A 26,013-nucleotide genomic window follows, 5' to 3' on the forward strand; every position below is an offset into this window, starting at 1 on the left:
TTCATCTTGAAATGATTCTCTGAAAGCTGCTTTGATAACCTGAAAACCACAGAGAGAAAGTTTTCGCTCTCTGGGTCAACTTTTCAGAGGCTGTATGCTGGCTGGGTGTGGTGACAGATCCGGAGGCAATGGAAATCAGTCTCGGGGAGCTAGCCTTGCGGAAGCGGAGACTTCTGGGGGTTCACTTGGAGAGATCAAGCTCACTTCAGGGAAGGCCCTGGGAAGACAGAGCTGTCACCGTCTCTCTAGTTGCTTCATATGTGACCTGGTGAAACTGACTTGCAGAAGCCACTTGCGAGTGTATGTACATTTGTCTCCTCCCACCCTGCTCTCAGACCTTAAGTTCCTCAAAACATGAGCTATTTTTTTCCCATGGCATCTGATTTAAAAAGGGGGGTGCTCGTTGCTTTGCTTACGGAATGTCTGCTGAGAGGCGGGTGGAGCAGACACCCCACTTGTTCACTTGCCTGTGGTTGTTCGCTGTAGCCGCCCATGCAGGGATTGGAGAAGGCCCTTGAACTGGCCTCATGCCGACCAACGGGTGCTGGGGCATCACATTTTTAAACCTGGGGTCAGCGTGCAACTGTCGGTGTTAGAACACAACAACGATGGGATCCTGGGGTCCTGCGAGCTCCTGCAAGTCTGGGGGTCCATCTAGTCCTGGACCCTCCAGGCCCCCTGCTAACTGCCCGTTCAGTTGTTGACAGGGCAGGAAAGGGAAGGAGGCAGCCTCCTTCTCCACATTCGCCCCGCTGCTACAGAGCTCTCTCTACTGTCTGGCAGCTGGAGGCTGGGTCTTGAAGAGCTCCGAGGCCCCGGGCCAGCTTTACATCTACGGTTTGGGCTGCTGACAACACAGCCGGCCTGCGATCAAGGCTCCTTTCCATCAGGTTCTTGGTCCTTTTACTTCCTGGTGTCAGCAGTCCTGGGAACAGGAAATGCTTCATGCAACAGGAAGCGACAGGAAACTGATGACTAAGTACTTCTGAGTTTTGTGGATACAATTTCAATGTAAATAGAGTTACTTACACACTTTCCAAAAACACATGTGCATCGATAAATAGGAGCTATCAGGAGACCTCACTCTTTTCAAGTTTCTGTTTACTGAAAGTTTACTGTGTGTCAGGGAGTTTGCTGGGCACTTCATGTTCACTTCCTCACATGATCCCAACACCATCCTTAGGTTTCGTTATCCCATTTTACAGGTGAGAAGAGAGGCGTAAGTCATTTAAGTGGCTCCTGGTAAGGGGCAGGGCCGAGATATGAACGCAGGACGTCTGTGGTTGCTGCTCTGGACCCCTGTGCTCAGAGGGTCCAGCAAACTCTCCAGGGTGAATGTTTTAGGGCTTCGTTTCCTTGCTTGGGGGTTTAAAGATAATTCGTCTATGTCACATGTGAGAAAAGCAAGAAAAGCACTTCTATGGCTTGGCAGGTAGTTATGTAGTGGGGCTCAGGTGCTATTATTTCATATTTCTGCAGTGCGGAAGGAAGGACTCATTAGACATCAAGTGTCTGAGCCTAGAAAGGCCCCCCCCCCACCCCCCACTGCCCAGGCTCAGGGCTCAGCAGCCCTGACACCAAGGAGACCTGGCCACTCCCTTTCCCATGCGGAGTGACAGAGTCTGGTTGGGGCCCTTTGATTAAGTGAAAGCTGCCTTCCTGAAATCAGGCACCTGCTCAGTTGAAATGCTGGAGCCCGGTCACCTGAGGGACTGGAGAAAGTCAAGTCTGGCTCTGGGTCCCCAGAGGTCAAGGAACCTGGTGCAGAGAAGGGCCTGCCTCCTGTGCCCACCAGTGGCCAGGCAGCCCAAGAGGAAGCTGGGACTGGATGGGGAGTAGGATTATTGCTGGCATGTCAGCTGACGGGACAGTTTACAAGACCGTCTCTGAACTCTGTGAACGCAAGGCTTTTTCTCTTTCCTCATTTCACGATTTAACAGTTTAGTGTTCTTGATTCCCCCTCATATCCCTTCTGTTCCCTTAAGAGCTTTACCTGGACAGAGAAACGCTCCTGGCGCGGGGGAGGCCCCACCCCACCATCTGTCACAGTCTCAGCGGGCACTTTCCCACTACTTAATTCCAGGCTCACACTATAAATACAGGGCACCCATTTTAGAACTGTTAAACAAACGTGTTACTCACTTCACTATGCGGCATTTTATTTCCATCTGAAAAACCATCCTTACTACCGATGGGTATTGAGGAAGACAGTGTCACCCACGCCCGTTGATCAGGCTGGTGGCCCTTGAAGGTCTACAAATTGTAACGGTAACACATTTTTACAGATGGGCTTGGATAGAATAATTAGGAAATAGTAAATGCTGGTATCATCAGTATTACTTGCAGAGTTCAGCAGAGGAATGTGAATGGCTGTCCAGGACAGAGGAGAGAGCAGAACAGAGGTACTTCCTATGGCGTGAAATATAAAACATTTTCCATAAGGAGAGAGATTAATCGTTTTTCAGCTCTGGCAACAACCTGTTTATTAAAACATTATTCAGTGGAAAATAGAAAGTACAGCTGAAAACTTTGGTATTTCATTGTAACTGGTTAAATAGGATTTTCATAAATTTTCTTTCTAAACTTGGATATATGCCCAAAGAGTCTGTATATGTATACGTATTTTCAACAACAAAAATTTCCTTAGTTGCAATCAATAAAAACTAGTAAAACTCAGATTTAACAGACATGAAGATAGGAAATAAGCAATTTCCTAAATATGCAAACAAGCTGATACAAATGTAAGTATCATTCAGAACGTTTCCGTTGGTAGGGCAGGAGTGCAGGTGACCCAAGAGGTGGTCAGTCCCACTGGGAGCAGGCAACAGGCATCACTCCTTCAGTTTGCCGGGTCGGAGGGATTCCCGGGGCTTCTGCAGGAAGGGCAGGGCAGTGTAGCTAAGAGAAGTAATTGTGTCCTGAGTGGTGTGGAAATAGTTCAAAATTTAAAATCTGAGAAAGTTTACTGGTGTGTACTGATTGAATATCAGTGCTGTGAATAACTGCTTTTAATCTTAAATAAAGTTAAAGTGATTCTGACAAGGCCTCTTTTATATTAAAACAGGAGGTACTTGCTTTCTGACCTATTAAAGATTCCAGAGACTATGGATGCTCTGGCCCCTGTTGCCCCAAATGGTATGTTTCTTGCGGGGTGAGAGGTATCTCACACTCCAAAGTGCTTTTTAGGAATCATGGAATCACACTGCAAAAACTGTTCACACAGTAACAGAAACTGAGGCCCCTCCTTCCCCTTCTGTTTTCCCGATGTCACTGAAGGCAAAGATTTTCAGATGCTACTATTTACTCAGGTAAGTATTCTGGGCTGGGAGCAGCTTACACAGCTGCCTGCCCTCCTTAGAGACCAAGTAGGCCTATGTTTTTCTTTCTTTTTTTCTTTTATTCATTCAAACAAGTAACTATTGAAAGGAGACTACTTTTAAAGCATCTAAAGAGCAGAAAGAGGAACAGGCCTGGAATCTACTCTCCAGGAATTATTATGCCCTCGGAGTGGTTAAGTTTCTCCACCAGGAACTCTAGAGGCGATTTGTAGGGCTCAACATTTTCAGCTGTAACATGTTAAAGAAAAAAAAAAAAAAAGAAAGGCTATTTGGTTTTAACCCTTTGTTAATTATAAAAATGTAAGAATTTCAGTCAAAGGTATTATATTGTCTAAGGAACACCAATATCCAAAAATATGACTTTTATTTCAGTAAGGAGAGCAAAAATGACACCTAAGAATTTTAAATAGATTTCTTATCGCCATTATATGACCACCCATCTGTGCACCGGGTTATCCTAGGCACAGAAATTAAATTACAACAAAATCAGTTTGCTGATGTGGATGAGAACATCTTATTCAGAATCACAGAATTTTAGAACTTCAAAGGCTCCGAGATCACTCAGTTCACATGTCAGAGAGACTGAATTACTTACTTGGTGTTGCACAGCTCATTAGGATAGAACTAATAAGGACTTTTTATACCCAACACAGCAATCTTTTCTCTATAGGACATCAGCAGTATTTCAATGAGATGTAAGAGCTTAATGTTTGAAAAGATTCAACATCACCACTGAAAGAAGAAGGACTCAGAGAGGACAGTATTTTAGTCATTACAAGACATAGCTCTTGGGGCACCCAAATTTAACTGACGGAAGGGCCAGCCGTGTGCCGTGAATCACTCAGGACTTAGGGGGTTTGCTTTGAATTGGGTTCCCAGCATTTACCAACCCTGTCACAAGAGTCACATCACTGGTTAACTCTCTCAGCCTCAGCTTCTTCACTATAAAATGGGGGTAATAATTAACTCAGAGCTGCCAGGTACTCAATGAGATCATAACTGAAGTGCCTAACAGTTTGTAGGGACTCTAAATGTCAGTCCTCTTTTTGTCTCCCTGGTCTCACTAAAAACTCTTCAGAAAGTACAAATATGTAGTAATTACAGGAAAAATGCAACATTTTAGGCTATAAGTTAAATTTTAGTAAAGGATAATGGCATTTGACTAAATGTCTGGGACATGAGCAGGCACTTCCCTTGCTCATAAAAAATGTTTACTCACATTAGTTATTTAAAACGAACACAGAGAGGGGCACCTAGCTGGCTCAGTGGGTAGAGCATGTGACTCTTGATCTTGGGTTCATGTGGTTGAGCCCCATGTTGGGGATAGAGTTTACTTAAAAAAATAAATAAAGGGGGCATTTAAAAAACAAAAATAAAACAAACCCCTAGTGCATAGATTATGAATCACACTGTATCTGTTTAATATGTTAAAAAAGTCTAATTACAGGTTCATCCTGAATGAGCCAGATCTTGAAGGAAAAAGACAACAAACCAACAAGTCCAGGGGAACACTATGGAAGTCGTTTCGCAATCATAAACCCATGAAGCGATCTGAAAGTTGATCAAAACAAAATGCATTTTTAATTCACTCTCATATTCCTATAATTAACAGGTGGTTATTTTTTAGTTTAAGTTTCTGTTTAAGTGTGGAATGAAGATGGGATTACCTGGCACAAGCCTGCATCCTGGCTGAAAACATTTTTCCCTCTAAAGTTTCATTTAGGGTCAAATGAGTAGAAACTCTACACCATCAGTTCACATTTAACTGCTGTGCAGTGGTTTAAACTAAATGTTAGTATTACATCTGCAACTATCATGTTAGTGGTTTTAAAAGGCAGCACAAGTAACAGAACAGCTGTGAAGAGCAATGCCTTTCATTTTACAAATGGTGCATTTACACTAAGAGATATATAAATATGCCTCACTGAAAGGAATCCATGTTACTGTTTGATTGATTCATTTCCTTGTATTAAAAAAATTCCCGAGGCTCTTCTTCATGAACACTTTAGCTTGACATTTGAGGCTAACCAAAAACTGGCAACTACTACTCTTTCTGGAAACTCCTACTCTGCAGCCTGACCCTTTCCAAGTTTTTGTCAGTATCCCCCATCTCCCGGGGCTGTGTTTCTTAGGCTTCCAGGCCCCAAGTGGTAGCGCTCATTTCCATTCCTATGGCATTTTGTCTTCAGCACTTGCTTTTATTAGTTAACTTTTCATATGTATGTGATCCTAACTCCCAGCTTAGCCTTAGGGTTAGTAACAGGTATTTAGATATACTAGGTACCTCAAATATTTGTTGATTAAGATATTCACACTTAAAAGGTGTCATTTTCAACCTTCCAAATAGTCACTGATAAGACATCTCACAATTGAAAAGGACACTTGAGAAATCTAAGATAATAAACAAACATAATTAAGACAATAAACAAAAGATTATAGGAAAGCCCCATTCCCTTGTAGGAAGATTTAAGAATTAAAGATTCAAAACAAAACAAAAACACATTTGGGACACAAGGCCGTTAAAGATTGGATTCTTAAGTGGAAGAACATTTTTTTTTTTTTAATTTATTTATTCGAGACACAGAGATACAGAGAGAGAGAGAGAGGACATGAGCAGGGGGAGAAGCAGGGAGGGGGAGAAGCAGGCTCCCCGCTAAGCAGGGAGCCCGATGTGGGGCTCGATCCCAGGACCCTGGGATCATGACCTGAGCCAAAGGCAGACGCTTAACCATCTGGGCCACCCAGATGCTATTAAAATTTTCTATTTTAAAAGTCAAGAATAGCAAGAAGCAAATAAAGCCAATCAAATTTTAGAGAACAGAAAATATATTTCCACTCACGTTTAATTACTGATGTTAGATATGGAAACATTTTTAGTGTCAACATATTAGATGACAGTTTTTCACAGTGAAAAAGCTATTATAAAGATCTTCAAGATGAAGCTCGCCCATGTGTACATTGTAACTTGTGAATATTGTAAAGATATTTTTGTAATAATGTGATTAGTCTTTCCATAATAACTTTTAGATTTTTAAGCTTCTTGAAGGCAAGTGATGTATCCCAACAATTTTTGTATTCTTCATGCACTTGTTATATGTTAGGTAATTAATGGGGTAAGATGGTACCTAAAAGGTCTGAGGCAGGAGTGTGAGAGAGAAAAGGGATATGGTGGGTAGCACAGTGGTCTCCAGAGGCCTCTCCCTGCATGGACCTGGTTCTGCCTGTATGGGACCAACTACTTACTACTCTGAAGCATCAACCATCTCTCCTCTGAAGTCTGGCTCTTCACATCTAAAATGTTTGCTCTAAGGATTAAAAGAATATAGGTAAGGGGTTTGCACAGTTCCTAGTGCAGAACTACTTAGTACTTTTTTGAATATACCTAATTTTTGAGTGCCTACATGTACTGTTCTGTTCCAGGTGTTGGGAATTCCACACAGAACAAAATAAAGCCCTTGCTCTCATGGAGTTTACATTGTAGGGGGAGGTGAGAGGCAAATTTACCCATAGAACATGTGAGGTAGAAATAAATGCTATGAAAAGAATTAAAAGGGGGGGGTAAGCAGATAGAATAGAGAGGGAGTGTGTGTATGTGTACTTGCATTCGTTATCTCATACAGGGTGGTAAGAGGAACCTTCTCTGGTAAGACCTGAGAAAGCGTGGGAGGCAGGCTTATAGATGTGTGAGGAATGCTCTGCAAAGAGAGGAGACACCAGGTGCAAAATCCTGGAGTAGAAAGCATGCTTGGCCTGTTTAAGGATGGGAAGGGATTCCGGGGGAGAGCTCAGTGTGCTAGGGGAAGAGAAGAAAGACGGTCAGCGAGACAGCAGGGTCCAGAGCATGTGGGGTCTTGAAGGCCTCGATCAGGTCTTTGAGTTTTTCATCTGAGCGGGGAAACACGGAAGAACTGTGAGCAGAGAAGTGACCTATGTATACTTGAAAAGGCAATACATAGTAGCTATTATAAATGCTGTAACCACATGAGATTTAATACATGGGACATGAATATTGATTATTGTTCTTTAACTCTGATCTGGTTCACCTAGAAGAACCAGGTGAGCCATATGAAATTGTGATTTCTATCCATCAACAACGGTGGAACATCATCAAAAGTTTCAACCTGATTTATTGGATAGGGTTAGTAAAAGGGTGAAGAACATAGGATAAAATATAAGTGGAATTGAATCCCAGATCCAGGACTCATGAGTAATAGGCTTGGCGAAGTTACTTAACCTCCGTTTCCCTGTGTTTTCCCCTTACACAAAATAGGGATAATAGCATACCTAAATTACAAGGTTGCCTTGAAAATTAAATGAGATATACATGTAAAGGATTTAGCACAGGGCCTGGGAGCTTAATAAATAAGAAAACTGATTAAGAAGGGGAATTAAATCTTTTATGCTATCAAATTACATGAACAGTTTAGTGCCCTCTAAAACACCTATCATTTTGCTACATACTGAAGCAGCATACATTAGTTTTTAAAGAGGCAACAAGTTTTTTTTTTTTTAAATCTAAATACTGTTTCTTGCATTTACAAAATTTACCCTTTAAATTGATAATTGAGTAGGTGAATATTCTATGGCTCTGTTAACAGCAATGGAAGTAGAACTTCTTAAAATATTTTAGAGTTAATTGTTTTCAACTTTGTCTGCAGGGCAATTCCATTTCCTCTAGCAAAGTAGCTTAATTTTAGAAACAATGTTCCTTGAACAGAAGCTACTTGCTACTCAAAGAGTATTTGTTTGAAATGCAGCGAGTTTCAATACAACTCAAACTTAAGTGTTCCTCAGAATTAGTATGAAGCAAAATTTTACCAAAACACCCCAGGTAAGTTCTCCCCAGCTAAAACACAGTAGACATGATTAACAGATTTCAGCCACTTGCAGCTCTCACCACGGTCAGTTCGATGTTAAATTTCGTCTACATTAATTGAACATGTCGTAACAGGCTTGCAGAAAAATGCAGATGCAGATTTTGCGGCTGACAACATTGTATAAACCAGAGGGCTACACTGTTGCAGTTCAGAAGTCTTTCCCAAACAAAGCTAAATATTTGAAATCCATCATACCGCGTGGGAAACCCTCCTGCCCCATGTAGCATTACTTTTACAAGTTGGCAAATGTGAATGTTGACTTCCACCGTTCGAACTCGGGACACGCTCTCGTTTACTGCGGCTGCGTTTCAGAAGTGGATGCCGATGCCACCACCGAGTGCAACATCGCCACACCGCTCACGTCCCCCTCCTTATTGCGACCAGCGCGGGGCTCGCTCCTAGCCGCGGCCGGCTCTCGGGTTCACGGGTACCGCAGCGAGGCGGACCCTGTCCCTAGAGGCGCGCCCGCCACCGGGACAGCTACCGCAGAGTAGTGGCGACGCCGTCGGGGCGACGAGGGGCGCCCACGCGGGGCCCGCCGCGCGTCAGGCGCCTTCCCGCAGCGGGGCTCTCGAAATCGGAGACCGCGGGGACGCGTCCTGCGGAGGAGACCCCGACACCAGGGAGCGAGGATTCCGGCAGCTTCGGGCCCCCACCCCGCCCCTTGGGGGTCCGACGGCCCGGTCGTTCCCCCCCCCCACGGGGCGCCCTCGCGCCAGCCCCCGCCCAGGCCCCGGCCCGCCCCACGCAGGCGCGCGGCAGGCCCTGCCCCTCCCCCTTCGCTCGCGGGGCCCTGGCAGGGGCGGAGCGACCCTCGGAAGGGGCGTGGCCGCCGGACTCGACGCGCGCACGCGCTGTCGGACCCTACGGCTACGTGTCGGGCCACGTGACGCCTTCCCCGAAAGTCCCCCGTGAAGCAACAGGACGTTAAAAAAAATTCTTTTCTTGACGGTGGGGGTGAGACCGGGCGAGAGTTTTTCTTTGTTTTTTTTTAAACTATAGTAACGGAGGAGAGAATGGGGCCGTGCGGTGGCGACAGCAGCCCTGGCGCGTCCCGCTGGCAGTCCCTCTCACCTAACGCCACAGCCCGACCGCGCCCGCCGGACGGGCCAGCCCGCCGGCGGGGAGCGCGAAGCGGCGCGGTGCTCGCCCCCACCCCAGTCGAAAGCACCGCCGCCCGGCGCCCTCCCCCGCCCGTCGGCCCCGCGCCGGCCCCTCCCTCCGCCCTCGCCCGCCTCGGCGGAGACCCCAGCCCCGTGCCCAGGCCGGCTCGCCGGGCGCCGCCCGCCCCGCCGGAGGGAGACGGCGCGCCGGCGCCCGGGCCGGGGGCTGCGGGGGGCGGCGGCGGGAGGCGGAGCGCGCCGGCCCGGCCCCGCTAACGGCCGCCCTGCGCGGCCCCGCCCGGCGCCCGCCCCCGGCCCTCCCCGCGCCGCCGCCCCTCCCCCCGCGCCGCCGCCGCCGCCGCTGGCAGCGCCGCCTGAACTGAGGCGAACTCCGCCGCCGAGTGAGTGAGGAGGAGGAGGAGGCGAGGAGGAGGAGGAGGAAGAGGAGGAGCGGAGTCAGAGCGCGGCGGCAGCGGCAGAGGCGGCCGCGGCGGCGACCAGCCCAGAGACCCCGAGCCCGCGGCAGAAGCGGCGGCGGCGGCGGCTGAGCGGGCGCGACCGGCCGAGCGAGCGGCGGCGGCCCGGCTCCCCCTCGTCCGGCGCCGAGCGGCCCGCGCCCGCACTCGGCCCGCGGAGACCCGCCTCCCGCCCGCCGGCCTCGTGAGGGACGCGCCGAGCCGGCGGCCGAGGAGCGGCGGCGGCGGCGGGCCGGGAGCGCGGCGGGCCGCGGGCGGAAAGTGCCCGCGGGGGCGGGGAGAGCGCGGCGGGCGCGCGGTCCGGCCGCCCCGGCGCCCGGCGCGGGAGGGGAGCGGAGCGGAGCGGGACGCCGAGTCCCGAGCGGCCGGCGGCCGGGGCTCCCCGCCCCTCCCTCCTCTCCGGCGGCGGCGGCGGCGGCGGCGGCGGGCGGAGTGAGCTGCGGAGCCTGGAATATGGTCGGGGAAATGGAAACGAAGGAGAAGCCGAAGCCCACCCCAGATTACCTGATGCAGCTGATGAACGACAAGAAGCTCATGAGCAGCCTGCCCAACTTCTGCGGGATCTTCAACCACCTCGAGCGGCTGCTGGACGAAGGTGAGTCGCCTCGTCGGCTTCTGGCGGCCCGCGCCCGGGCGGCGGCCCCTCTTCCCGGGACCCGACGCCCGCCGGCGCGTTGGGGGGCGGGAAGGTCGCGGCCGGCGGGGACCGCGCGCCGGGGACGGAGAGGCCCGGGCGGGGCGCACGGAGGCGGCGCCGAGGCCGGGCTCGCGGGGCGCGGCGGGCGGGCGGGCGGGGGCCGCGGGCGCGGGCGGGACCCGCCGGCGGGACGCCCCCCCACGGGGACCCCGGACCCCGGGCCTCGCGCCGCCCGCGCCCGATCTGCTGCGCTGGGGACAGCTGCCGGGCGAGCCCCCTCGCGCCCCGGCTTCCAGCCGCGCCTGCGAGCACCGCGACGGCCCTGAGCTTCGCGGGCCTGCCCGGGAGGAGCCCGGCCTCGCCTGCCCCGCGCCCCGCGGGCGCCCGAAGGACACCGGCCCCCGGGCGCCCCGGAGGGGCCTCCGCCGGAGGACGCCGCTGGTTGCTAAAGGGGAGGACCCAGCGGGGCTTTTGCTTTTCTGGACTTTGTGCAGCTTGCGGGTACTCGAGGGGAGAAGCGCGGGGCTCGATAATGTAAAGGAATTCCGTAGGAGACCGAAAGTACTGCTGATCGAGCCGAAGGCGAGCGCAAAATGACAGCGGAAAGCACTTTTTGTCCTTTTGTTTGGGGAAGCGGGCACTGTTCGGGAGTTTAACTTCACTTTGGGCGGGGGGGGGGGCGAACTCGAAATACCGCGAGGACAAATCTAAACGTAGTCCCGAGTTGCAGAGAACTTCGGCGGAGAGCTTTTCCCGAGGACGCCGCAGCCTCACGTTGTAGGACAGGAAATGAGACTTTGAAAGGGCGAAAATAAAAACGCGCAAAAGTTTGCCAAAAAGCTTTGTCGGTGCAGAGCTGAGGGTTGCGAAGAGTGACAAGAAGATTAATTTTGGCCAGCTCGGGGACTTAGCAAGTGCTTGTAGCAATGCGCTGGGCTGTTAAATTCTAGTAGCTGTGCGTTTCTGTGAACGCCCAGAGAGGAGGAAAATGACCAGCAAAAAAGTCTGTTTCGAAAGTCGAGTAGCCAGGAGTTAATTTTCTTTTAGAGGCAATGCCGGAGGACTGTTGAGAAGAAGCCGAAAACCGTGTCTTACAGAATTGACCGTGGAATTTAGATTTTTCACAGGAATTTTTAGATCTTTAACGTAGAACTGGGGAAAAAGAATCTAAAGCTTAGAGAGTTGGAATGTCACTGAAGAACAAAAGACCGGAAATGTCTCCGTGATTAAAGATGGTTAAAGAAGAATCCCAGGAGCTTCTGTTGTCAAGAAAGTCATAGGAACAACTTGGAAAGTACGAAACTGTTGGGAATTACTGCGTCCTCGCTTTTGCTTACATTTGTTAAACGTAACAGCAGTAAGGGTTTATTGGAATCGCTTTTTCCACTGTTGAAACAGCGAATCTGTTAATTTCGTATTGCTCCGGAAAAAAACTTGAGCTGTCCCTTTAAGGGGTTCTGCTTTTTCTATTTTTGTTGGCATTTGAAAGATTGTGGAGGCAGAAAACTTTCTGGAATGTAAAAAAAAAAAATTGCTGGAACTCTTAAATTGAGTATTTCCAAATGTGAGCGCTAAGGGGCGCCAGTTATTTTTTTTTAAACATGAGAAATGTTTGGAGCAAAATGTGTAACATACTCATAAGCTGATCTGTATTAAATTTAGTTGGAATTTAAATCACAGTAAGTCATTTTATGTGTCATTTCGTGGACTTACTGTATTTATAATAGAAAATATATTTACAAACACCGAGAGCACATTCTTTAACATCATGGGAACAATTTTACTACATTTCAAAAATAATATGCTTTTTCTGCCTTGGTATATTTTGGTAAAATTAAAAGTTTTAGTATTTATAAAAATTTCTTTTAAGGTTATTTTTCTTAAGTACAGTTGTTTAGGAAGGAGTCCTTCGTAGACATTAAAATGAAAATGTGTTCTCACAATATTTAGGGTTAAATAAAGTTGCATTCTTTGAATTAAAATGTTCAATGAAATGACAGGAGGTTATAAAAAAATTGGAAGTATTTTCACTTTGTGTGTATCCTATTTAAAAACATACATAATTTGAGTTTCTCTGATTAGTTCTGAAAGGCTTCTCACTTTGCGTTTATGTTGATCTAAAAATCTCTGATAATTTGGAGTTCTCTGTTAAAAAGTTTCTAATGTTGGCTTCAATAATTTGTAATCTTCCAAATCTAGAATTCCACTTATGTCATTATCTCTAACAAAGGTTTTTTGTTCATTTCTCTGTAGTTGGAAATTGCAACTATTTGCATTTTAAAACTTGGAGACCACTAGCTGAGGATGATACATTCTAAATAATTTTTTTTTTCTTTTAATGTGGTTTACTCCATCCCTTATCTTGGTCTATCTTCAGTTTTAGCCCTTTCAACTCCCCAGCCTAAGTAAAGATTGTTTCTGTGTGGTAGCTGGGATGTTTAAAATGGACAGCATAATGACTAGGAAGTTTGATTGTTTTTTTTATCAGACCAGTACAAACATGCAGGAAAAGGGGCTATTCCTTAGTGTGGAATAAGCTGCTTCCTCTAATTGTTAGCCTTATTATAAACTTAATTTGACTTAAGAAAAATACAGTTTTTGAAATGCATCACGTTTTTTTGGGCCAGATGATTTAATTCTGAAAATTTGGCAACTTGCTTTGCCCCTTTGTGGCCTGTCATTGTCCAAAACAAATTAATCATGATTTCTGTTTGTGGTTAGGAATTGTATTTTCCTTTTCCATGTGATTGGCGGAAAATTTTTTTCAATTTAGATAAAGCTGTAAATTTTATGTTGACGACTAATTTAGTCAAGGTACTGGACTTAACAGTAGATGTATTTCCTGATAATTAGAAATTTTGAATGATTAGGAATTCTATTAAAAATTTTTTTTTAAAGTAAGTTTCAAAAAATTTGTCAGTCTGAGAACTTTTATTTGGCTAGTTACAAATTTGGGATTTACGTGTGCTAGATTTTCTTAGTTGATTAAAGCTTGACTGTTTTAGATTGAGCATTTTAATTCCATGCCAAGTTAATCTTTAGCTTATATTTTGACTTTGGACATTCTTTTGGTTTTTGGATTTATTTTTTTGTCTGGAGAGAGGGGAGTAGGTAGGAATTGCCAGACTATCCTCTAAGTGTCTTCACAGTTGTTCTTTTAAGTTGTGAGCGCTTTCTAGGTTGGACCACTCACATAAAGGACGTAATTTCAGTTGTTTCCAATACTTAAGAATCTTTCGTTGAAGGTAGAGATGATTACACATAAAACCAAGGTCTTAAAGTCTGAAACTGCTCTCTGGAGAGAGGTTTCCAAACTGAATCCTGGGACCATCCATGGGAAAGAGTAGTTACTACAAGTTTTTTATTTAAAAAAAAACTTTCTTTGTCATGAAAATGAAACTCATGCAACAACAGTACTTGAACGCAAATTATGTTTTTATAAAGTATTGCAATTAGAATTGAGAAGGCCACAAATGAAATCATTTAGACTTAAAAATTTCAGATGGGGGAAAGGAAAGGAAAGAACTAGGGATTTTAAAATCAGATTTTGAGTTTTCATTTTTTAGGCATAGGGAGGTTAAAGCTGCTGATGGGAAAATTAAGAATGCATGGTATGGTTTATAAGTAAAGCTAGCCTAAATCTTTTGTGAATACTTGAAAAATTAGTGTGTGGCTCAGAAAAAGTGAGCAAACATGTTAGATTACATTCTGCATTCCTGATTTGAGAAACGCATTTTCATTTTCTCACGGTCTTTGGGGGGGGGGGGTAATAAATTTTCTTTCTGGCCTCAGTTTTCTTTCCCTCTCCCTTAAAAATGTGGGCAAAAAATATTTTAAATGAAAACTTGCTTCACTAGTTAACATTTTTCCATGTTACTGTTTATTTCTATTTATTATGATTCAATATTGAAAATACCTTATATCTTTGGTTTTCTTACACTTCAAAATTTTTTTGCAGAGGAGAAATCTTGTCTACAAATGCTTTGTTTCAAAAATTATATGGCTGTTTGTATTGAGAGGACTTGCTGTATAAGTTTATTACAATTTTAGGATTTTTTTTCTGGAGCGTTGTTGACCGTAATCAATCTCTGTAACAAACAGGTTTTATTTACTTAAGTTGAAGTAATTAATCTGTTCTTTAGGAAGAAAGATTTTGCAGTTGTACACTGGCCCTTTGAATTAATAGTGATGAGAGAAGGACAGGGTGTTTATAATCAGTTGTCCTTCCATTATTTTTCTCCTCACCCAGGAGGTGTCACCAGCTCTGTAACGTAATAATGGAAATGATAGCTTGTATCCTAGGTCATTTAGTCAACATTCATTCTGTACTTTTGAAGCTTAACTCTCCCTTAGGCAGAATGTATATTCAAAATGCATGTATATTCACTGAGGCAGAAGGTGATTCCTTTTTCTTAACTCTATCCAATTTATGTGCTTTGTAGTAAAAGCTGTACTCCCAAGGATATAATGTAATTGAATTAATAGAAGTAGGTCTCTTTGCTAATTGCATTTGCTAGTGTGTTTGGTATGAGCACCTTTTCTTAAATGGCTTTGAGAATATAAAGTGACTACAAGTTAATTTGTTTTTTTTAATGTTTTGTATACATTGTTTCTGTTATTATCCCCTCACTTGTCACTGTCCTGAAGCTGATTGCAAAGTGCATCAGTTTTTCATAAGAAAAAATGGCTTTTTGTTTACTTTTTAAAGGGAAATAGATTCCTGTGACAAAGGACAAGTGTGCTCCCTTCCTCCCCCAACACACACCCAACACCCATACACCCTGCCTTTATTGGGCACCTTTTTTTTACATGCACCTTTTTTGAAGCCAATATATTTAGACATGTAAGCTTTTTGTTTTGTTTTTTGACCTTTTTTGGCCCTTAAGAGAATTACGCCAGTGTGATCATAGGGACAGCTTTTTTACTCTGACTGGAACACCTTTTAATTTACTTGAGAAATTTGTTATAGTTAATACAATTTGGTTTATGATGGTGCAATTATAAGTAAAACTTGTCTTCGTTGGAGATGGAAAATGCTGTGCCTTTTTTGAGTTTTATTTGTTTGATAACCTAAGTGAGAGAGTCCACTGAGCAACTTTCTGTCATTGGTATGTCAACTATTATGAAGATATCCAAGGATCTATTTTAGGGCCAAGGGATCAGGATAGTAAAGAAACCTATACCAAGAAGTTAGAATTATATTATGTACCAACTTTTTATTTTTGTGATTGACAGGACTTCATTATTTTTTCTGATCCCTCTTTTTTTTTTTTTGACATCAAGATAATGTATTTTTCCCTTCATGGGAATGCTTTTTTTAAGGGAATGTTTATACCCCTTTTAAAAATTGGCATTTCAGTTTTGGGGCCCAAAATACCTACGTTGTTTGAGGTCCAAGTAAGATTTTTACAGGGCTTTTTTCATTTAATGGAAAGCAAACATGGCATTAAACTTTTTTTCGTAGTGAATGCATTTTGTTTTGTTAGTGTGACTGTGTTATGAAAGTTGACTGTAAATATAATCCAGTGTGTGTTAGGTGCTACTGTCTGTGTAGTTATCATCATACTTCATGTTGTAATACTATCTTTTTTTGTGTCTGCCTGTCCTTATTAGAATTAGTTCCTTGAAAGTGCCCACCTCATAGCCCGGCACACGTACACTATCAGATGTTTGTTGAATTAATAAATAGGTTGACATTGTTATCCTCTTGATTTTTCTCTAAAGCATGGGATTAAGCCAATTATATAATAATTTTGATAGTTTTGGGAAATTACAAAAAAAGGTACACGTACTTTTAAGTGATATTTTTTTAGAAATCTTAAAGTATCATTTGCAATGCCTGTTCTCAAGAAGCTTTTTATTTATTTATTATTTATTTATTTGACAGAGAGAGAGAGAGAGCAAGAGCAGGAACAGAAGCAGGGGGAGTGGGAGAGGGGGAAGCAGGCTTCCCACTGAGCAGGGAGCCCGATGCAGGGCTCCATCCCAGGACCCTGGGATCATGACCTGAGCTGAAGGCAGATGCTTAACGAATGAGCCACCCAGGCGCCCCTCTCAAGAAGCTTTTATCTTCATTTTACTTTAGTACCTTTGGTGTGAATGAGAATTAGAAAGATAAAATTGCTTTACTTGGGCAGTAGTTTTCAGCCAGTCCTTGTACAAAGCCTACCAATCCTTAAGCAGAGAGAAGCTGTCAGTGCCCATCTCAGCTCTTAGAAGTTTTGGCACTTTCAAATTAGCTTAAAGAAACACCCTGTTTAAAAAATTGTTATTTGTGTTAAATTACTGTAACTGCCACATATGGTTATACTCCGCTTTCTTCTAAACTAAAACCATTTAAATAGTCCTTATTTATCCTGAACACATCAAAGCAGCACTTAGGGACCTGGAATCTTTCCCATATACTGTGTTCTACAGAGTACAAGACCTACATATCAGCTGAATGTTGACTTTTATAGGTAATTGACTAGAGAAAAGGTTTACCTACATAATCCCATAAATGCCAAAACTTTTAAGAGCTGAGATGGGCAGTGACAGCTTCTCTCTGCTTACGGATTGATAGACCTGAGAAAAGTTTTCAGCTAACTGAAACTTAACCCTCTTAAAAGCAGTCTACTTTTCTGCTTTAGCCCTAACAATGTTTTAAAGTAAATCTGTCATGAATTTTTAACAGATATATAGCTTGCAGAAGATAAGTGATATATCCAGAATTCTTGTAATTAACAAGCAAATGATTGTACTCAGTGGTTTCATCATTTCTTCAGTTTTCTGAAGCAGCAACTCTAGTTTGAAATTCGAGAAATCCTATCAAGTCTAGCAAAATAAACAAATTTTTATGTTCATAATGTTTGCCTTGTGTATTGATTCTAACGTACATGTTTTATTAAACTAAATTTTGTGACTTGTGAAATGAATCTATTGTAACATTTCTATCACGTTATTTATGATAAAGCATAATTTGTCAGTTTGGATGCTTTTCAAGGGTCCTGAAGTGTCAGAAAAAAACATCAAAATGTAGTTAAATCCATAAAGTGGTCTCATGTTATATGGCCATGGTAATAAGGAAAGGGCTTGTGTGTGTACACACATGTAGGCACACATGTACATAAAGGGAAACATGCAGTGAAGGTGAGCTGGCCTTGAACCCTTGAGAAGAGTCGGTGTTGGGGCTGGTGAAGTTCTAGAACAAGGACGGTTTTCGAAGTAATGAAATACCTGCTTGGCCCCAGGATTGAAATGATTATGTATTAACAGTGGAAAAGGGTCTTATTAGCAGGTCCTAAGTAAACACCTTGCTTTTGGCTTTCATGCGGAACAGATTATTGTAAAGATTGGGCATGATCACCTGGTCAGTTTCAGATTATTGGGAAACTTTTGGCTTTTAATCTAACTTAAGAGTTTAAAATCTATAGAAAAATATAAAAATATGTAACGCGTGTATCTATATTTATTACATTTAAGAGTACTAGGAAAGTGCTGGTTTTAAAAAGCAAAGTTTTACAAAATTTTTATTTGAAATCTTTCTTCATTAACTCTTAGTGTCATAATTTATGGGGACTCAGAATGGTTTTACAAAGAGCATTTGAGGAGATGTATATATAAAAAAACTAGGAAAATGGAAAACATTTCTTGGATGCAGTTTAGTGTAGGGAAAACTAAAATAATATCAAAAGATCATGGAATTTCAGAACTGCAAGGGACCTGGGAATCAAGGGAAATCTTTCTATTGTAGGTACAAAAACTGAGGTCTAGAGAGGTTGTGACTTGTCCACATCACAAGGCAAGGTAGTATCAGAGTTGGAGCTAGACCCTCAGTTCTACCTTCTTTTGGTGAATGTGTCTCTCTATAATTGGAACTAGAGAAGAAAAACCCAGAATAGTTCCATGTGTTAAAAAGTTGCTGTGTTGCCTTAGGTTGTGAACATGAAGAAGAAAAAGTAAATGGGAGTAGTGTTAATTCTGTAATATGTTGGACTTGGGCAAATACTGGTCAAATTCTTGGAGCTAGAATTTTTAAAGGTAAAATTTTGAGATAGTTAAGAGGCTAAAAGTGAGAAAGTAAAAGTGTTTAGAAGATTTCATTCATTTACTTAAACTTTTTTTTTTTTTAAGATTTTATTTATTTGAGAGAGAGCTAGTGTAGAGGGAGAGTGAGAGGGAGAAGCAGACTCCCTGCTGAGCAGAGAGCCCGATGGATGCAGGACTCGATCTCAGGCCCCTGAGATCATGACCTGAGCCGAAGGCAGACACTTAACTGACTGAGCCACCCAGGCACCCTTACTTAAACTTCTTAATAACTATAGGATAGAGCCTTAACTCTTTAAGGGTACAAATCTAGTGTGTATTTAGTATTATTGTTGGTATTATTATTACTGCAGTTACTATTTTTAATAACCGCTCAAGAGGAAACCTAACATTTCTGACTGGAAGATTTAATATAAAGGTTTACTCTTGCGAGGTGATTCAAGTCAGGAATATACACTTGGTTCACTTGTACATTAGCATAAGGAGGTTCATCGCATAGGTAGCAACTCTGAAGAGTACCTGCCAGGAGGTGGATGATGATGAATTGAATGGAAATGGGAGCTGTACTAGGTGTAGCCACTGCATCCCATTCCTGATACCCGTGTTTGAAGCATCAACTGATGGGAGGATGGAGGATGTTCCACGAGAAGAGAACGTGCTGTCGTGTCAAAACAGTGGTGATGGGAGATTGAAAGATTTTCAGAAAGTGTGTCTAAACTCAGTTAGTTGGAATGGCAGATGCGGAGGAGAGTCATGAGCAGAGCCAGCAGCCTAGGTTCGGGCTCTACCATGGTAGGCCTTGAATGCCAGGATGAACAGCATACATTTTATTCTGAGCTTTGTAAGGAACCAGTGGAAGGCTTGTATTATTTTGGGGTGTCATAATGAACTCTTTGAGGAAAACTAATGAGTGTAGAATATATGGGTCTGAGGAAGTAGAAATTGGATGCATTGTGAAGGGTTAATGTAAATGGTTAGGTAACTTTTAAATAGTTCTATTTTCTCAAAATAGTTAATAAAAATATATTTTGAGCTTTATATATTTTAGGTTTAAACTCTTCAGAGTTTTTAAAAGTGCATTTTAACTAAAAATAAACATATACAGAAATTATTTTTTCCTTACCCTGAAGTTCTTACCTTAATCCTGAGGTATTGAGAACATGTGGGGCTCATTTGTATAGCTGTCAGCTAAAATTTCGGTTACTTAGAATTAAGCTTATATGTAAATTAAAGAGAACTGAAGAAACTCTTTGGTTTAGGGGAATCTTAGAAATTCTTGAATTGGTTTGAGTTGGAGGAAATTTTGTCCAAATCTCACTCATCTAATATTGTTGAGTCTAGATGTGTTATCAAATACAAAGATTTTTGAGAATTTCATTATTTTCATCATCCATTTTACTTTATTTTTATTTAATTGTATTTTTTTATGTTGATTATTTTAGGTAAGTTAGAGATATCTTGACATTCCATCTCTGTATATGTATCTCTTTAAACACTAGCATTTTCCTATATATATAACAGCATCGCACTGAATAAAATGGGTCAGTCCTACACTTACTTAATGTAATAACCAGTCCATATTCAGATTTTTGTTGTTATCCCCAAAATATTTTTTATAACTGGCTTGTCCAAACCAGAGTCTGACTCAGGACCCCACTCACTGAATCTGGTTGTTAGGACTTCATGTCTTTTTAATTTAGAACCATCTTTTATATGGCACTGCTATAACTTCCTTATCATTGGAATTGTTCTTTTATGCCCTGTGTATCTAGTACTTGGGAAGTTAAGTTTAAAGGATTGAATAGGTTCATCTATACATCATAGGTGATGCTATGCACTTGATTTGGCATCACGCTGGGGGCCTGCATCTGGTTCCACCATTAGTGAAACTGAGACGAATATCTGGGTTAGCCTGGTCTTAGAATGATTCTCCTGCCGTAGTTAGGTAAAGCTTTCTTTCAGCAGCAGGGAATATATTGTTATTCTGAAAATAGTTACTATTGGAAAGCCAGATAGATGCTTATTCTTAATTAATTATTGGTTGGTTCTCGAAGTAAAACATTGGTTGCTAGTTGCCTCAAATGGTGACCAATGAAAAGGTTTTATTTCTAAGTAGTTGCAAAATCTCTACTACAAAGTTTTTCTCCTTAAGAACTTTTAATAGTGAGGAAGTTATGTTCCAGCAGATGGAGATATTAGTACACAAAAGGCAGTGTTTAGTGATTAAAATTTGTTGAGAAATAACTCTCTTATGAGAATAGGAAATTTTTTCCTTTAAATTGTAAGAGGAGAGTTGCTCAGGAATATGAGAAGTAATTACTAAATTTAATATTTAGAAGTGTCGTGTAAATCAGTTGTGATATTTCTTTAAAGAACTTTTTTTTTTAAGAGACCATATGTTAGATGTTGACTATAAAATGTGGCGGGATTAGGACATTCCATTGAGTATAGTAATATTCTGAAATACAGTTTCTGCCTTTACAGCTTAGTTGTTTGAAGGTTTTTTGTTTGTTTTAGTGCAGAACTGAGTCAAGTCTGTTGAAAAGTATTCTACTTGTATGTTTTCTTTGCAGTTCTAAAGTCTTTAACCAACAGTTGATTTGTTTACTAATGTAAATCAGAAAAAAAAACCTAAGCCATAGTTTACTACTATATGTTACATGAAGAGAAAGTTCTTTTGGGGCTTATAGTTTTATTATAGTAATAAAAAATTATCAGCAATAAAAAGGTAATCTTATCTCACTTTATAGCATTCCTTGTCAGTTTTTTTAGTTAGGTAAATATTATATATTTTAAAATATAGCTTGCAATTGTTAAATAAGAAATACTGCTCATTTAAGTTCCTTCTTAGATATGATTTGGAAGTGTTTTTGTTAATAACGCATTTAAATTATATTTTCCAAGTTGTTATTTCGAGCTTTTTTTTAATTGCTCTATCAGTTGTGAAATACTTTTCTTCCTTAATCAGTTGACATTGAACTCGGAGACGAGAGAAGTGTTTGTATTGTAGAAGACCAGGGAAGAGGATATCAACTGTGATATATACCTTTGTAGAACTGATAAAACTTGCATTTTACTTCTTTCTCCCCAGTATTTTCTCTTTTTTGTTATTCATAAAATGTAGAGAATTGAAGATGCAAACATTTTCAGTTCACCTTTGACAATAGTGTGGTTTGTGATCTCTGAGTCCTGGGAAAGGTGGTGGTGAGGGCAGAGAGGTGTCCTAGCATATTGTCTTTGAACCTCAGTGCCATGTATTATCTTTCAGGGAAAGTTTTTCCCTGTTGCCAATTTTGTGTATATACATTTTAAAAATTGTTTCTTACAGTCAGAGTATATGAGAAGCATAAATTTCTTCATTCTAGTAATCATTGTAATATATGTTATAAGGAATTAAACACATTGATTTTATTCTTACAGCAAGTATTCTTCATCTTATGGAAAAGAACTAAAATGTACCAATTAAAAAGTAAAAGTTACCCATAATTCAGTGATAATCACTCTTAACATTTTGGCAAATTCTTTTCTAGACTTTTTCCCTTCTTGATCTATGGATAAAACACAGTTGTGATCCTACTGTAGTGTTATCTGTTTGTGTTCAAGTAAATTACATCAGGAGCATGTTCCCCTGCCGTTTCATATTCTTTGACAATATAGTTTTATGTTAACATAGTTCATCTTACAGAGATGTATTATAATTTACTTAACTATTCGGCCTATCACTTTGTTTTCAGTAAGCTTGTGTGATAATATCAAATGTTTTTTAGAACTTGATTACTCACTGTTTAAAAAGCCTTAGGTTACTAAATATTGTAATGGCCCTGTGAATACCAAGCTCTTTTGTTTTTGCAGTGTAGTTAATTGGAAATCAGCATTTTATACTGCATTCCAGTAGAAAGTGATTACTATTATGTGGCATTTAATTTTTGAGTAATGTCAGAGTTGCATGTTTTGCTTATTTTTTAATGACTTGACATTTATTTGAAATTTTTTATTCTATTCACAAGTAAATTTGAGTGCATATTATGTGTAACATATGAGGTATGCAACAAAGCTTCACATTCATTCCTTACCTTCAGGTTGTCTGAGTAATAGGGTAGATAGTATGAAAAGAAAGTAATATAAGGGAATGTAACCAGGAAAGGTTGAAAGACTGGTGCTAAGATCACGTTAGGCTGGGGAGATATGGAATGTTTCAGGAAAAGAGGTAAAATTTCACCCGGCTCTTGCAGGATAGATAGGATTGAAGTGGAGAAAAGGTAAGGGAGTAGTATTCTAGACACAGGGAACACTATCCTTGAATGAGAGGACATTCTGGGTAGGAGAAAGAAGTAAATTATTCTATATCTCTTCTGTAGAAAGCTTTAAATTCCTGGAAAAAGATTTCATCTTCTTGATAATGGGAGACCCATTTAAGGCTTTTCTTTTTACATCTTAATTTTTTTCCCTTTTATCTGCCTCCACATTTCTGTTTAATATGGATTCATTGATAGATTGCTCTGCTTATTGCATATTTTTAGACTTTCTGGAATTACTCCCCACCTTCCCCCTCCCCAGTATTTTGCCTCTTAACTTCTATTTTTTTATTTTTTTTAACCTGTGCATGCTTAGTTTGGCTTTCTATTTTGTTTTACTAGTACATTTGGATATACTTAATCCACTCTTTTTATGATAGTTCTTTTCTCTGTGTGTCTTTTGGTGATTGTGTTGGGTTTAGGTGACTGGAGGAAGGAAGTTTATCTGGAATTAGTGTGTGATTTGTAGAACTGGTGAGTCTAAGCTCTATAGATGAGTTGCTAGCATATCTTGTCTTGTATGTATGGCATGGGTTTTTGCCATATGCTTGCCTTTCATCTTTCTCTCCATTTGCTTTTGCTCTAATGGCTTGAAAGACCTAACAATCTTAAACTGGATGGGAGAGACTGAAGATCTGCTAATTTAACCCTGAATTGAGGGAGGCTATCGGCGAAGTGTTTGCAAAGTGTGTTCCATGTAATACTGGCCTCCTGAGGTAGTCTGAGAATAAAAGTAGTCAAAGAAATGCTGCATATTCTTTTGTGAATTCAACATGTGGTGACATGTTGAACATCCAGGAGCTGCTAAAGGAAGCTGACTTGGTTTAAATGAGCATTTTCTGAAATTACTTGGTAAAGGAATGCCTTTTTTCTTTTCTTTTCTTTTTGGAACTAGTGGTCTGAGGATACATTATGATAAATATTAGAGGATTGTAAAGACTGTGGATCCTAGGGAGAAGAGGGTTTAAATAATAATTGTTTGGGAATCTTAATTTTTGGATGAGAATACTGCCTCAAGTCAGATCAAAGTACTCTCTGAAAAAGATAGTTAAATTTCATTTAGTTTGGGATTATTTCAAATTCCATCTAAAAGGAAGCAAGAAAAAGCATCCTTTTTGACTTTATATAACAATCGCAGCAAATGGTTTCTGTAGTGAATTTTGTTTAATTCAAAGTGTTATTTAAATATTTAGAATTGCTATTTTTAAATAATTTTCTAAATGAAAGAAAATGAACAATTCTGACAACTTAAATGTAAAATTTAAAAATACTTTAAAATAATGCACAGAGAAATGTTGACTGTTTTAACGTATGCCTGGTTTAAGTCTAAAATTTTTAAGTTGGGAATTAGTGAATTGTTAGGCGAAGAGGAATTTTGAGCAGAAAAATATTTGTCTTTGTTAGATTGTTCAATAAACATTGAGATGCAGTGATACAGTAGTTTTGTAAGATCTGTAAATCAGTAATTAGATGAGTTTTTTCTGTTTAGATTTTAATCTATAGGATATTAGCTCTCTTTTTGTTGTTACAGCAATTATTCATATTATAAAATGAAGTTTTGATGACATTTATAGTTAGCAGTCTTTAAAGAAGGGTAAGTGTAAGGGTGGGTGGTAGAATAATAGCATTTCGTCTGGAAGGCCCAACAGATTTTCATTAAAAAAATTTTCCAGTTCAAAAAAAACCTGTAATTCAGAGATTTGAAGTTGGAATGGATCTCAGTGATCACAGTTCCATCTTTTTGTTACATATGTAAGTGTAGTTCATGTACAGAAGGTATGAAGTTTCACAAATTAGAAACTGCTGGCTTCAGGAATGGTAGCTGATTTGGCGCTTGTGACAGAACTATGTCTGTAAGTGGTATTAGCCAGTCAGAGAGTACCTTTGGGCCTGATCCCCTCTGTGGGGAATGATGTTATGACTGATAATTGGTGTATTGTGACTACCTTCTAAAGTGAGTAGTCTTAATTATTTTAAATTTTGTTTCAATACTTGAAGTACCTACCTAGGGTTTTTTTTTTTTTTTTTTTTGAGAGAGGGAGAGGAGGGGAGAAAGAGAGCATCTTAAGCAGGCTCCATGCCCAGTGCAGAGCCCTACACAGGGCGCAATATCACAACCCTGAGATCATGACCTGAGCCAAAATCAAGAGTCCTACGCTTAACCAACCGAGCCACCCAGGTGCCCCTCTACCCAGGGTGTTTTTTTAACTTTTCCTGTAAATAAGAATAAAATTAAGTATATAATGCATACAGTGATATTGTCATTAAACTGATGTTAAAGACAAAAGGCCTTCCTGGGTTCATTTTCCGGCCAGCTGACTCTAGGTCTAGATACAATGTAGTGTACATAGCAAAGGAACTTACACTGTCTATATTTTATACAGTATTTTAAAGTCATTAGTTAGAGTAAGCTCTCCATTTCCCCCCTTGTAGATCTAGGTTATTTGCCCTCGAATAATGGGATAAAAGTCTAAGGTAAAGATAAGGGAAAATGAGAAAGCCACTTAGTGTCTTCCAAATACTCAGTTCAGATTCTCTGTCATTGCTAGACTTAGTATTTGTGTGTGTGGTGATGTCCTGTACAGGTTGTTTCATAGGCTAGTGTAAATTTATCTAAATTTTGAAGGGTGATAAATTTAGGGGAGGTATCTTCAAAAAGCATTTTATGTTGTTGTTTCATGAATCCTGAATAAAAGAAAAGTGAAAAGGGGAAGAGAGTAGAGAATAAGTGGATCCTGTAAGAGAATGACAGTGATTAGGAAAGGTGAAAGTAAGATCTGAGTTAGAAAATCCTAAGTTTGTTTTTAGGTCATAGAAAAATGTATTTATTTTAATGGGTAGTAAGGGACATGAGAGTCTTATTTTTCACATTTCATTTTTATTCAAGGACTAACACCTTTGATTTTCTTATTAAAATATATTAACTGAACATCATGAGAGTTGTTCAGATTTGAATATACAAAATTTTTAGTCACTTTATCTGTGGATGTTTAAAGCATTGGAGCAAGTAAGTAATAATTAAGAGGAATCTCAAAGTGAAATCTTTGATTTTGTTAATCCAGAGTGTCTTTGATTGTTAATACTAATATTTATTGAATAACAAGTACATATATCCTGACAGTGTAAACCAGAAAACTGATATAAATGTGGGCAAAAAAAGGTATGTGTCAAATTTTTAGAATGCTACCTATAAAGGGAAATATTTTGTTATGTACATACATATTCATATAACTAAACAGCTGAAATGAAAGCTTAATGAAAT

General features: G+C 41.0%; 1 protein-coding gene across 9 annotated transcripts in view; it reads left to right on the plus strand.

Annotated features, from left to right (window-relative positions):
- The first annotated feature begins 9,795 nt into the window (after positions 1-9,795).
- The window catches only part of QKI (QKI, KH domain containing RNA binding), a 160,216-nt gene continuing 143,998 nt past the window's right edge, over positions 9,796-26,013 (plus strand). For 5 of the 9 annotated variants that reach the window (XM_045865858.1, XM_064598333.1, XM_045865862.2 and 2 more), the window contains exon 1: positions 9,811-10,389. In XM_045865858.1, coding sequence (XP_045721814.1) covers positions 10,248-10,389 — 142 coding nt within the window. In that variant the 5' untranslated portion in view covers positions 9,811-10,247. Of the gene's footprint in view, positions 10,390-26,013 lie in introns of all 9 variants that reach the window. The other 4 variants (XM_064598334.1, XM_045865863.2, XM_045865859.2 and 1 more) reach the window with 4 other exon arrangements.

This window comes from Mirounga angustirostris, unplaced genomic scaffold, assembly GCF_029215605.1.
Source record: "Mirounga angustirostris isolate CCGP_5_RB_7025 unplaced genomic scaffold, mMirAng1.0.hap1 SCAF_8, whole genome shotgun sequence".
Classification (NCBI taxonomy): Eukaryota; Metazoa; Chordata; class Mammalia; order Carnivora; family Phocidae; genus Mirounga; species Mirounga angustirostris.